The sequence below is a fragment of the Pundamilia nyererei genome, unplaced genomic scaffold, assembly GCF_000239375.1.
Source record: "Pundamilia nyererei isolate P.nyererei 1_Seehausen unplaced genomic scaffold, PunNye1.0 scaffold00001, whole genome shotgun sequence".
NCBI lineage: Eukaryota > Metazoa > Chordata > Actinopteri > Cichliformes > Cichlidae > Pundamilia > Pundamilia nyererei.
This window is the reverse complement of record NW_005187402.1, coordinates 3,222,356-3,235,355: the sequence shown is the minus strand read 5'-3', so window position 1 is coordinate 3,235,355 and position 13,000 is coordinate 3,222,356. Positions and strand designations below refer to the sequence as shown.

The 13,000-nt window shown below is 44.1% G+C and overlaps 2 protein-coding genes across 2 annotated transcripts in view; one reads left to right on the top strand and one right to left on the bottom strand.

The window, feature by feature from the left end:
• The first annotated feature begins 246 nt into the window (after window positions 1-246).
• hdac3 (histone deacetylase 3) lies at window positions 247-5,613 on the top strand. The gene is made up of 15 exons (XM_005719426.1): window positions 247-456; window positions 1,154-1,236; window positions 1,395-1,537; window positions 1,798-1,879; window positions 2,492-2,548; window positions 2,638-2,693; window positions 2,779-2,912; window positions 3,343-3,423; window positions 3,516-3,589; window positions 3,676-3,740; window positions 3,838-3,927; window positions 4,003-4,061; window positions 4,311-4,390; window positions 4,488-4,645; window positions 4,728-5,613. The coding sequence occupies exons 1-15, from the start codon at window positions 402-404 to the stop codon at window positions 4,795-4,797; spliced, it is 1,287 nt and encodes a 428-aa protein (XP_005719483.1). The 5' UTR covers window positions 247-401; the 3' UTR covers window positions 4,798-5,613.
• Window positions 5,614-5,722: 109 nt separating this feature from the next.
• Window positions 5,723-13,000, bottom strand: part of LOC102212171 (myotilin-like) — a 10,957-nt gene continuing 3,679 nt past the window's right edge. The window contains exons 3-7 of the mRNA XM_005719929.1: window positions 12,079-12,223; window positions 11,757-11,964; window positions 11,485-11,650; window positions 11,231-11,364; window positions 5,723-8,166 (exon numbers count right to left, since the gene is read on the bottom strand). Of these exons, the coding sequence (XP_005719986.1) occupies window positions 8,024-8,166; window positions 11,231-11,364; window positions 11,485-11,650; window positions 11,757-11,964; window positions 12,079-12,223 (796 nt within the window). The 3' untranslated portion in view covers window positions 5,723-8,023. The remainder of the gene's footprint in view (window positions 8,167-11,230; window positions 11,365-11,484; window positions 11,651-11,756; window positions 11,965-12,078; window positions 12,224-13,000) is intronic.

Genomic DNA, 13,000 nt, shown 5'->3' with positions numbered 1-13,000 from the left:
GGATTTGTATTATGCACTGATTTGTAAAAAATATAAGTTTTAATTATGTGTGGATGAGTTTATTAAAGTAAACTGTATATTATATGTACTGTATAACTTAAGCACATTGCTCAAGGTATCTTTCCACTCTTTATTAATTGCACTTCTTTACCTTCATGTAATGAAAAATACAGAAAGCTAGTGTAACTTTCTCTCCATCTGTCGCGGCTGTTTTGTTGTTTTTCTTTCCGGTTCCGTGGCCCCACCCATCCCTTCCCCGTCGCTGCTGTCTCCGTGTGATGACGCAGACGCCTCGGTGTTTACTATGGCGGCTATCTGCTAATTGAAAGAAAAATGCGGGTTTTGTAGCTGCAAAGACGACAACAGTTTTTCGTATAAAGTCGGGAGACATTGCTTTCAGAATGACCAATAGAACATCTTACTTTTACGACCCAGACGTGGGCAATTTCCACTACGGTAAGTTTAATTATTATAGTGAACCGGCCTACTCAGGGAGCTGATGCTAAGGAAAGCTAGCTACATGCTAATGTGTACGAGACTGTGCTTTATTCTTATTTTCTCAGTTCTTTTCTTTCTTTTTAACATTTAGTTTTGCGTCACTGCTACACTTTAATATTTAATTTGATTTGTGTATATATTACAGTTGGGCTTTGCTTGCGCCTTTAACCTTAAGATGTAACGTTATTGACGCGTATTGTAGCCCTGTGTTCAGTATTTGCCTGTAAAGCTTTTATTAGGATGTCTCGGTGCTTCCTACGGTGTCCTGAATGGATAACGTGGCGGTTGTGTAACAGTAACGATAAATAAAGTAATATGTCTGTCTACGCTTATGCTGCTTTTACGAAATGATACACTGTACAAATTCAAACTTTAGTGCTGCAATACGCATGCTCACAGGATATACTTACCGTGCTTATTTTTTTATTTTTATTTTGCGAATTACCTCAAGTATTTTCGCTTTTGTAACAGCGCATGGATGGCTGTTTCAGTGTTCCAAATCTCTTTCGTCATAAATTGTACCAATTTCAACCGTGTTTCTCTTTTAGGTGATTAGCCATAATGTGTACACTTAATTCTTTTTTTTTTGACCTGATTAATGTCTGTGGAATGCAGATATAAGCCCTGTAATGCATGAACTGTGTGTTTCTGTTAGGTGCTGGCCACCCGATGAAGCCTCACCGGTTGTCTCTCACTCACAGTCTGGTGTTGCACTATGGACTTTACAAGAAAATGATGGTGAGCTAGCAGTAGTGACAGATACTGTCACGTGTTCACACCTGTTGATGCTTTTCACACTGAAAAAACATTTGATAAATCTTGTGTTTGTTTGTTTGGTTTTTATTAGAAACAACAAGTTCATGCTACACTCTATCAAATGTTCTTATTCCCACCAGGTGTTTAAGCCCTACAAAGCGTCTCAGCATGACATGTGTCGCTTCCACTCTGAAGACTACATTGACTTCCTACAGAAGGTCAGCCCCAATAACATGCAGGGCTTCACAAAAAGTCTCAACGCGTTTAATGTGGGAGATGACTGGTGAGTGTCTCTTTCTCGTTAAATACGTTTTTATCGAGATAAAGAATCTGAAGGATTTAATGAAGTTTTCACAAGACCTGTGAAAAACTAAGTACACCTTTACTGCTTCCATAGGAACTAAGGACTGTAGTTTTCAAGCAGCTAACTTCCTTTTCTTACATCTCATCTGTCAGGATTGTAAATGTTTCAGTATAAAAGCCTCTCTGATCATCATGGCTGACAAACCCATAACTTAAATATTTCATGTCTGTGTGTTTTAGTCCGGTGTTTCCAGGACTGTTTGAGTTCTGCTCAAGATACACGGGAGCATCCTTACAGGGGGCTACTCAGCTCAACCACAAGGTACCACGCACACATAAACCCAGCTGATGGTTTTGGTGCTACAGAGAAAAAACAAAACAAGACTGAGGTAGCCTAGGGTGGCATCTGTTGGTTTCATTTTGAATTACAACTTAAAGTGTCGTCAGAGACACTCATTTATGTGATATCCTTGAGGAGTAGGTTGAGTCATTGATTGTTCTATGTGACCAAGGCTCTCTAGCTGAAGTAAGAAAGAAGAAGAAAGGCCTCTCTTCGTGTTTGCTGGAGGGAACGTATCTCTCTCTCTCCCAGCAGCAGTAGACCTGCTGTTCAGTCTTTGGTCGTGACCAAATTCATGGGCTGTATCCTCACGTTGACCGTGAAGGCCGGGTCCTCAGAAGGATGCAGCCCATGAATTTGAACACCCCCTTTCTGTTTGTAAAGGGCAGCTAATCAGAAAAAGTGAACTTAAAGGGAGGATAGGAGAAGCATTGAGGAGTTTTGTGAGAATATTTTAGTTTGTGTTAAAAAACTAAAATCGTTACTCATCAAAGACATTTCTGATTTCTTGATTTAAAACTGTCATGGTCTTCAGCTTCGTGGTCAGTTAAAGGTGTGAGCTCTAACTGATGCTGACTCTGCTTTATTTTCCAGATTTGTGACATTGCTATAAACTGGGCCGGAGGTTTGCATCATGCCAAAAAGTTTGAGGTTAGAACAAAGCCACATGTATTGATGTGTGTCTTCTCTGTTCAGCTCATTTGAGTTAAATGTCTTTTTTGGTTCTTGTGTTGCTGTAGGCCTCTGGGTTTTGCTATGTCAATGACATCGTCATCAGTATACTGGAGCTCCTCAAGTAAGACGGCGCTCCGGAGTAACTCTCCTCGAATCTTTACCGTGTCTGTTTGTGACATAAATCTCCTGCTCTGTGCTTGTTCAAGGTACCACCCCAGGGTTCTTTACATTGACATAGACATTCACCATGGCGATGGCGTCCAGGAAGCCTTTTACCTCACAGACCGAGTCATGACCGTGTCCTTTCACAAATATGGAAACTACTTTTTCCCAGGGACAGGTAAATGCAGCTTTAATTATCTAACAAATGTTTGCTGTCCACATAGTGGTGTTTATATCATTTATTATTTTACTTGCGTGCATATTCAGCCCCAAAAGTCCAATTTAAAGACATAGAAATACTGAAGTAGTCCTCTGTCAGCTGTATCAGCAGATAAATGATAAGTGTATTCCAGGCGGGTTTCTATCCGTAGACTCAGGGTGTATCTGACCCTGTTGTTATGAGCCGTTTGGTCCCTATTAAGTTTGTCTTGGACTCTGTCTGGGCTGCCCTTTGTCACTGAGTCAGCTGTTTAGCAGTGTTATTTATTTTCTTTTTAAATAAGACTCTAAAGTAGTGTTTGTTTTTCTGACTGTGGAAACATTGAATGGAATTAAAAGTCCAGCAACAACAGAAGTTCGTCATCTGTTCTTCGCTCTGCTTCCTGTAGGTGACATGTACGAGGTCGGGGCAGAGAGCGGCCGGTACTACTGCCTCAATGTTCCTCTCAGAGACGGCATCGATGACCAGAGTGAGAGCAACAACACATGAGGTCACACTTTCTTATTGTTCTGTGACTATCACATGAGATTCGACCAACGTGTTTGCATGTTTTGTTTTCAGGCTACAGGCAGCTGTTCCAGCCTGTTATTAGACAGGTGGTGGATTATTACCAGCCGACCTGCATCGTCCTGCAGGTCAGTCAGTAGCTCCTATCATTTGCTTCTGTATGATTTAATCTGCGTGTGTGCGATTGCCTCACCTGGTGTGTGTCTGTCTGCAGTGTGGAGCGGACTCGCTGGGCTGTGACAGGCTGGGCTGCTTCAACCTCAGTATCCGAGGACACGGGTGAGACAAAGTTTTTTCCAGCTGAACTCAAATATTTTTAAACAGCCAGCACATGAGTACTGATAGTTGCAACATAATCTGTGTGTGTGGTTTTCAGTGAGTGTGTGGAGTTTGTGAAGAGCTTTAAGATCCCTCTGCTGGTTCTGGGGGGAGGAGGATACACAGTGAGGAACGTGGCTCGCTGTTGGTCAGTCTGATGTGCACTTTCCATGAATGCAGCTTTAAGATGATGATGATGATAATAATCTGTGCTGTGTTGTAGGACCTATGAGACGTCTCTGTTGTTGGATGAATCCATCAGTGATGAGCTGCCTTACAGCGGTGAGCTATGTTTCATGTTTCAGTGAGATTTTAATATCTTTGTTGGATTGTTTTTGTGCGTTCTTGTTGTCCAGGATGTCACAATGAGCCTGAAAAATGATTTATGCATAAACAACAAATTAAAAGCCAGTTAGTAGTTACTCTTAGAGTCGCTACACGTGACATTACAGAGGACTGCGGGTGAAACAAGAAGGAAAGTGAACAGAAATACTTGGAACATCCTGTTTGTCTGATTTGGTTCGTCTGCAGAGTATTTTGAGTACTTTGCTCCAGACTTCACGTTGCACCCTGATGTCAGCACCAGGATAGAAAACCAGAACTCCCGACAGGTAAAAGCATCATTCCTCTTTTCATTGGTGTAAAGTGCACAGTAGAGATCCTGACATGCAGTCGGCCGACCCTCTCGCTGTGTTCACGTGTTTGCAGTATTTGGAGCAAATCCGTCAGACGGTGTTTGAGAACTTGAAAATGCTGAACCACGCGCCCAGCGTTCAGATCCACGACGTCCCGTCCGACATGCTGAGCTACGAGCGCAACGACGAGCCCGACCCCGATGAGAGGGGAGCTGAGGAGAACTACACCAGGTCAGCACGAGTCAGCAACACGCGTGTATTTATAAAAGATTGGTGTGCACGATCCTCACTGTTCATGACGTGACTCCCACAGGCCGGAGGCAGCAAACGAGTTCTACGATGGTGACCACGACAACGACAAAGAGAGCGACGTAGAAATTTGACGGTATTTTCAAATCCCCTGTGGTGCAACAAAGAAAGCATTTCTTGAAGGACTCAAAGACTGAGAACAGACTCCTGATGCGTTCTGGTCTTTGTATACACACAGAAACGTGACATATATCAGACGTGCTGCTCTTTTTCTCGTTTGTGCTCCAGATGTTTTGTTTCATTTTTTTTCTGCTCATGATCTTCATGTTATCTTAACGAAATGTTTGGCTTCTGAAAGACTTCTGCTGCACACAGCCTACGATTTAGATTCACCAGTCAGTCCACAGGAGTTGTGAGCAGCTGGTTGGAGGGCAGAGCGCATTAGGCGAACAAACTGCAACACCAAGTTAGCACCAGGTGGGAAGGAAAAGGCATAACAAGAAACAAACGTGGGAGTGCCTGCTCGGTGGCATTAGTCACACACAGGCCTGCTCAGATGGTTGCTGAAGTTTTCAAAGACACAATCTCAAATATACTCATTATTCATGTGCCTTACAGCTCTGAGAAGTCCAGCACTAGCACAGAGCAGGGCACTATTTCAACTCTCACTGATCTGGCAGCCTCTGTATGCAAGGCCACCGAGCAGAAGCTGATCCAAGAACTGCCCGTGCTCCAGTTTCTTCTGGTACCCGTTGCTGTTCTGCACAAAACTGAGGATGACTGCTGATGAAGCCTGTAAATTATCTGATCATGCTTTTGCAGATGAACAGTTCTGTCTGTGGTCTTGGCAGCCACAGTAGAAACACTTTGCCCTCTTTTAGTCATAAACAGCTTTTTTGTCAATTTTGATATCGTCTTCAACTTGTTTTTAATAAACTGACTCACCCGTGTGTGTGTGTGTGTGTGTGTCACATTATCTGTACGTTTCCTCTGCTGCCACCTGAGGGCGACATCGTGACATTGAACTGAAGCTGATCAAAAAAAGAAAAATGCAGGAGGTCAAGGTCGTGTAGACTTTATTCCTCATTCATCCAGTGATATTTAGAAGTTCTTGTCACAACAAACAGTACAGGAGAGTACACACTGCAGTTTAAAATCTCTGAATTATGACTTAGTCCTGTGCTTTATAAAAGTTTAACCCCATTTGAGCCGCATGTCTTAGTGACCAACTGAAGATCAACTAGCTAAACCAGTGGATTAGACCAGTACAGGACACTGGTGTAAAGTTAGTCCCACTACTTATTGTAACACCTGGGACTACATTAAGGCAGAAAATGTAGTTTATCCAGACCTCAGCAAACAACCGTCACTGCGAGGCCGTGGCCACACAGGGGTCAACACCAGATTTTCATGGCCACAGAACACACGTTTCCATCTTGGTTTTTGTGACGTGAGCTCCAGGCTGGTAATAGCAAGCAGTTTCAATGTAAGCACGCAAATTAAGCATATCTGATGAATCCATTTGGATAAAGTCACCAAAGGACAGACTGAGGCTGACATGCTGATACCCGCCTGTACGCTTAACAGGAAAAAACATTTTCTGTCTGGAGTTCAAACGTATCTGCACTGCAGATGTGACCAAGTGTAAACGTTTAAAGTTCAGAGCACGTTTTGGGTTCAGGTATCAGGATGGCAGCCTGTGTTTAGCAGCAAAAGGCTGCACACATGAAAAGTCTCAACACTGATAAAAAGCTTCAGTCACATAAACTGTATCAGAACATTTCAACCCGATTAAATTCATACAACAGCAGAGAATCTGATCATTTAAAAAGCGTTACAGACACACCACAGGCAGCATTAATGCAAGGACACACAAAATGATCCTTAGCAGTAATTCACGAGTACAGAACTCTTTCTCCTCACTGGCAACCTGTCCACGGCGTCCCCACCTCTCACCCTGTGACAGCACAGAAAAGATGGACGTAACTTTAAGCAGGTCTAAAAAGTGGAGCCGACGCTTTGCTTTGAAGCTGCATTGTTGTTAAATGGACAACAGGGGGCAACGTTGGTTGCAAAAAGACTTGATTGTATAGAAGCTATGGGGGAAAATAGCCCTAGGCTTTCTTCTTGTGTGACCTCTGTAAACACTTTCCTGATGACTCTGTGACTAGTTTCGGGTTACACTGAATAATGGAATTACGGTTATTATTAGAGCCAGAAAGGAGGAATGTCCAGGATATTCTCATTGGCTAACGACGCGTCAATCACAAGCATGCGGTGTTCTCAGTTTCACAGTCCGAGTCGCCCCTCCCCTATCACATCCTGTTTCAAAACACCAAAGACGGAAACGGCTCGAGGCTTCAGAGGGGACTTCACTAATCAGTGACGTCACAGTGGCTACGTCCATCTTTTTTTTTTTTTTTTTTTTAACTGTCTGTTCCCGTGACAGGTGGGATAGGTTCCAGCCCCCCCCCCCCCGCAACCCCAAGTTGGATAAGTGGTTAAGAACATGGATGGATGGACAGAGGAGTGATAAGCAGACAGCTGTCAGGATTAAAGTGGAGTGAGTGTGATGTGCAGAGACAGTGTGGGATTGTGGGACGACTTGGTTCTGTTTTCTACTCTCTACCATAGAAGAGGTTATCTGAAGGGTGCACTGCAACACATGCACTGCTGTGCAGAGGATGTTTGTCCTCCCCTGTGCAGCAGCATCCAGTTTGTCTGACTTGGCCTGCTCCAATCACAGATTTTACAATAAGACATGGGAAAAAACTTAAAATGTGCAAATGTTAAAGAACCTTTTAAATATTCAGTACATGTAGTAACATATGGCCGGTGTCCTGTCATCATTGCTTGAAATGTGCGTTTTGAAAATGGTTTCTGGACTGGAGGAGATTATGTTGCAGTAATGTGGCTGCCCACTGGGACCAAACCTGACAGCAGCGCAGCCTGTGCCACAACATACCCAGCTCTATTAATACATCCATGACCGAGGAGCCGCATTCTGCTGAGAGCAGCCAGGACGGGCACATGAAGAGACGGAGAGGAAAAAGCAGAGCAGACAGACAGATGGGCAGAAACAGTGTGACAAACAGCAGCACATGGACGAGAACAAGTCCTATACTCTCCCACAGTAAAAAGTCTCCAATGCTGCATCATAATCATTTTACCCAAGTGTTGTAAAGATGGCAGATGTGCTTTGCTGTTGCATGAAGCTTAGTGAATGTGTTACTACTGTGAGTTGTGCGCGCTGCGATGATTATTAGTCTGCACTCATGTTTCGGCCCTGACGCGACAGTCAGAGGCTCCTCTCTTTACAGTTCTGACATGGTGGTTAGTGGAGGGTGGGAGCGTGTGGGTCTACAGCTCTTCGCTCTCGTACAACGGCGCCGTGTGCTGGGCGGGGCTCTCCACCGTCAGAGCAGGGATGTGGCTCAGAGAGGACAGCAGCTTCAGAGTCTTGGAGCCAGCAGGAGCAGTCTTCATGGCCGGAGTTGTGCGGGCTGGTAGGGGCGGAGAGACGATGGGTTAATATATTGTTTTGGGTTTTCAGATTATTTATTTAAACTTTGATTATAAATCAAAGTTTTTAAAGAAAGCAGAGCAACACCTTTCCTGTCCCTGAGAGCAGCATCAAATCTTACTAACACTCAGGGGAAAAAAAATTCCTCTCATGCCAGGTGTCTGAAAATAACTCTTCTACCCTGCATGCCACAGTACAGCATAGCTCAGAGGCAGATATGTGACCAGCACATATATGCAGGAACAGTGGATGCACAGTGTTCACCTCCACAAGCCTGAATGAGACAAACCCACAACACCAACTCATCATATCCACATACAATCATGTCACCATTAAAATTTGATAATTAAAAAAAAAAAAAAACATCTTTAGTAAACATAGAAATTCACCACTTAATGTAATTTACCTTTTTATATTTTCAAAGCAAACGTTCTACTCTTCAATGACGAGGCTGCAGACTCTTGTCTGGTACAGAATTAGTTCAGCTAAACTTCACTGATATATGTTGTTATTAACCTTCTAGGACCTGCCGTCCACATATATGGACGTCACATTTTGGGTTGTCTAGACCAAAATTTTGCTCTACGAGGGCCTGATATCCACTTACGAGGACGTTTTACTGCCACTGTTCCATTGAAATTTAAAGCAAATGTCATATGTGGATCTAATTTTTCTCAGAAAAAAAATCAGGTAAAAACAAAACAAAGTAATTCTTTGTTTTTACATTAATCAGGTCCCAATCATCTCTGCTTTTCGCAAATGATGTGGTTCTGTTGGCTTCATCGGGTGAAGGCCTCCAGCTCGCACTAGAACAGTTCACAGCCGAGTGTGAAGCAGCGGGAATGAGGATCAGCACCTCCAAATCTGAGGCCATGGTTCTCAGCCGCAAAAGGGTGGAGTGCCCACTCCGGGTCGGGGATGAGTTCCTGCCCCAAGTGGAGGAGTTCAAGTATCTCGGGGTCTTGTTCGCGAGTGATGGGTGAAGGGAGCCGGAGATCGACAGACAGATTGGTGCAGCGGCCGCAGCGATGCGGATGCTGCACCGGTCCTTCCTCTGAAGGGTGGTGAGAAATTCAGCCATCCAGGAGGGGCTCAGAGTAGAGCTGCTGCTCCTCCACATTGAAAAGAGCCAGTTGAGGTGGTTCGGGTATCTGACAAGGATGCCCCCTGGGCGCCTCCTGGTTGAGGTTTTCCAGGCATGTCCCACCAGGAGGCGGCCCCGGGGCGGACCCAGGACACGCCGGAGACATTATATCTCTCGGCTGGCCTGGGAACACCTTTGTGTTCCCCCGGATAATCTAGAGGAGGTGGCTGGGGAGAGGGAGGTCTGGGCTTCTCTGCTTAGGCTGCTGCCCCCGCGACCCGGCCCCAGCTAAAGCGGAAGAAGATGGATGCTTGGATGGAGGTCCCAATCAGCCCAAATAGCAAAGAGAAATTAAAAATGCATGCCACGAAAGAGTTCGGGTCTTAGGAGGTTAAGCTAAAGTGCATTTAGCATTCCTTTCAGTTCACCATCAGCCTTCCCTGCTGCTGAGCCCTAACTGAATACTGTTTTAGTAAAGTTCTTGTAATAATGCATTGTATGAAGACACAACTATGGTATCTATTACTATTCCCTCCTTTTTAAAAACATTTTCAACACTGAAAGGCTATGATGTAAAAAAACAAAACAAAAAAACAAAACAAACAGGAACAATTTAAAAATGATTAAGCATAAAGGCCTAAAGTTAAGATCAGATAACCTCTACTCTTCTGGTCTAAATCTGAAATGTTATCAACTGACTAAGGTGTCAGATTAAAAACGTTTGGACTAAACTCTGCACCATCAAATGTTTTTCATTTTAATTAAGATGAATAAACATGGAAAGAGTTAGGAGACTTATCCAGACGCTGTGCTTTTCAACTGCATTTTCACACACTGAACTCTGTCATCACTGAGTAACATCCTAACCCAGTGCAATCCACACTATTCAGTCACATGACCGACTTAACACCTCGGTGGGCAAAACATTACTCTATTGTGACAATCCGATAGAACGTCAGAGCACTTTTGCGAATATGTGATGTCTTGATAAATCGAGCAGGTATTTGAAGTTTACACAGCACCATTCTCGCATGAAAATATCTTAAAAGTTTATTTTGTGACCCAGAAAGAGTAATATTTCAAACTCCACCACTCTGTGTTCCTCTGCCACTGCCTCGTTTGAGTTTTGGACGAAATGGATTCTGGGATATTGCATTTCGTCATTTCGAGCTGATTGGAGACCAAAACAGCCAATCACATTTTTTTTTGCATCCAAGTCTGTGATTGGCGGGTTTTGTGGAACAAATATAACGGTGTACAGAAAGAGTTGAGCGCGCACGGGCAGAAATGTTGAGAGCACGCGCAACACATTGCGAGCGAGCGCAAATGCAAAAACTGAGCGAGAGGGGCTGCTGTTGTGTGTGTGGATAATAGCAAACACTGAAATACAGCAATTAATTTTGTTCACTCAAATTCAGTTTTTCTTTGCTCAAAATAAATTTCTCCTCAAAATGCAACACATGCACAATGTTTTTTTTAACGTGCGCTCAGAATAGTGGCACAAAAGTAACGCCATAGACTTCACTTCTAAAAACCTCCTGATGAGTTCCCGTTTCTGAGCTCTGGTTCAGACAAAGTGCTTTAAACTCACTTTCATGTTTGCTGTGTATGGAGGACCTCTCCACGGAGCAGATGGTGTTATGTGAGAAAGCAGAAACCTAATAGCCGTGTTGTATTTGCCTCACAGTTATCGCTCGGCGATTATACCATATTCCTCGGCAGCTCGGAGCCTCGTGCATTCATCGAGTTTCCGCTCGATCACATAACGCGCCATTTGTTTGATGAGCTCCCAGAGACAGAGCGGGATTCATGGAGACACCGGGCACACAGCGTTTTCCATCTGGTGTTTGATTTTACAGCCTGGGCTTCTATGGTAACGAGCAGCGTGTCGTATCTCATGCAGCAGATAGCTGAGGCGGCCTCTCAGAGCTTATTTGCATATAAAAATGAACAGACTTACTTCCTACATCCAGCCTGGCGTTGCATGTGGACATGCCAGCTTCGTTGATGGCAGACAGAGTGTACCAGCCAGCATCTGACTTCATCACCCTCTCTATCAACAAGCACTGGCGGCCTGACCCGTCCTGGTACAGACTGCAGTGAAACAGTGAGAGAGACTGCAAAGTTACACATACGGGCTAAAGTGTCACAATCACAGAGTCGATGCCAGGTATCATCACCTGAACAGTGGAGTCTGAACTTAAGCTGACGCACCTCATTCTGTTGGGGTCAATGCGCAGCATGTCTTTATCCTTCTTCCAGAAAAGCTGCGGTGGAGGGGAAGCATCCACTTTGCACTCTAACCTGATCGTGTCGCCCTCTAGAGCTCTGGAGTTCACCATCTTCTGGACAAAGGTAGGAGGACGGAGCGCTTCCTGAGCTGCAGAGACGAACGAGGATACATGTGATTAGGTCCTCTCCCATGGTGAAAGGCGGTATCGTTAAATCATTCGCCATGACGAAGAGCACAGTATGCTAATATTTACCGATTACATTGAGCCTCATGGTAAATCTGCTCTCCCCGGCTCGGTTCCTGGCCACACACTCGTACACACCAGCATGATGCACCGTCACAATCTCTATGATGAATGAGTGCATCCCTTTCTCACACACCAGCATCTTATGGTAGTCATCTGGACGAATGGCTTTACCGTCCAGATACCAGGAGACATCGGGCGTTGGGAGGCCTCCCACCTGAAATTAACACATTTTTCATGATTCATCACTAGTGAAAAACAGCTTATTGAACCTAATTTTGTTAGGCTTCTGGTAAAGTTTATATGAAGTATTCAGTCTTAAGAGAGCCACCTTGAAGTCAAGCCTACAGAAGCGCCCCTCCTCCACTGTGAGGTCTGGGGGGACCTGCAGGAAGCGAGGCGCGTAACATTTCTCCTGGATAGCCAATCCTTCGTTACCCCTCTCATCTGTGCGTGAGTGGTGCCTCCCCCTGCAGAGGACATTATTTATTTATAACCTCACTTTCAATGACTGAACTTTACAGGAAACTAGTGACCACACACAGACGCACGCAAGCAAATGCACTAACACCGACTGCTTTTCCTTTTCTGTCCACTGACATCACAAATATGCTATGAAGAACTTAAGCCTCCTTACCAGCAGACAGCTGGGGTTGGTTTGCACAACGATTAATTGCTTGGCTTTTGTTTTAAATTGAGGCTTTAACTGAGGTAAAGTGTATAATTTCACAACTTTGTTTTCATTTTTCTCTTGCTTCAGTGATCTGCTATTAGAATGGTATACATTTGCATTTCATGCAGCACAGACTCTGCAGATATAAAGTCAGTTTTAGCCAATTCAAAAAAATAAACTAAGACAAAAAAAGGATGCTGAACAGGTTGAATGGTCAGCTACTGTTTGAGCCAGGAAGTCAGGACGTACTCTAAACTGTCTAAACTGAACCCTTGATGCCCCAACATCCTTCACTGTGCCTAAATGCATCACCTCTATGGAAGCATATGATATTATTAAAGGAGCAGGTCTTTGTGGAAAACTATAAGATTTAAACAGAAGTAATAGGAATTTAGCTTGGGCAACCAGGGTTTCTTTCCAGCAGGTTAATAACAACAGTGATAATGACACTGTGATCAGGGATGTTACACACCTACAGCAGCCGCAGAAAGGTGGAAATGCAGACAGTGAGCTCAGGTAAAGTGAAAGATAACTGCCAACTATAACAAGCATTAGCTACATTGCCTTCAAACCATGTGGG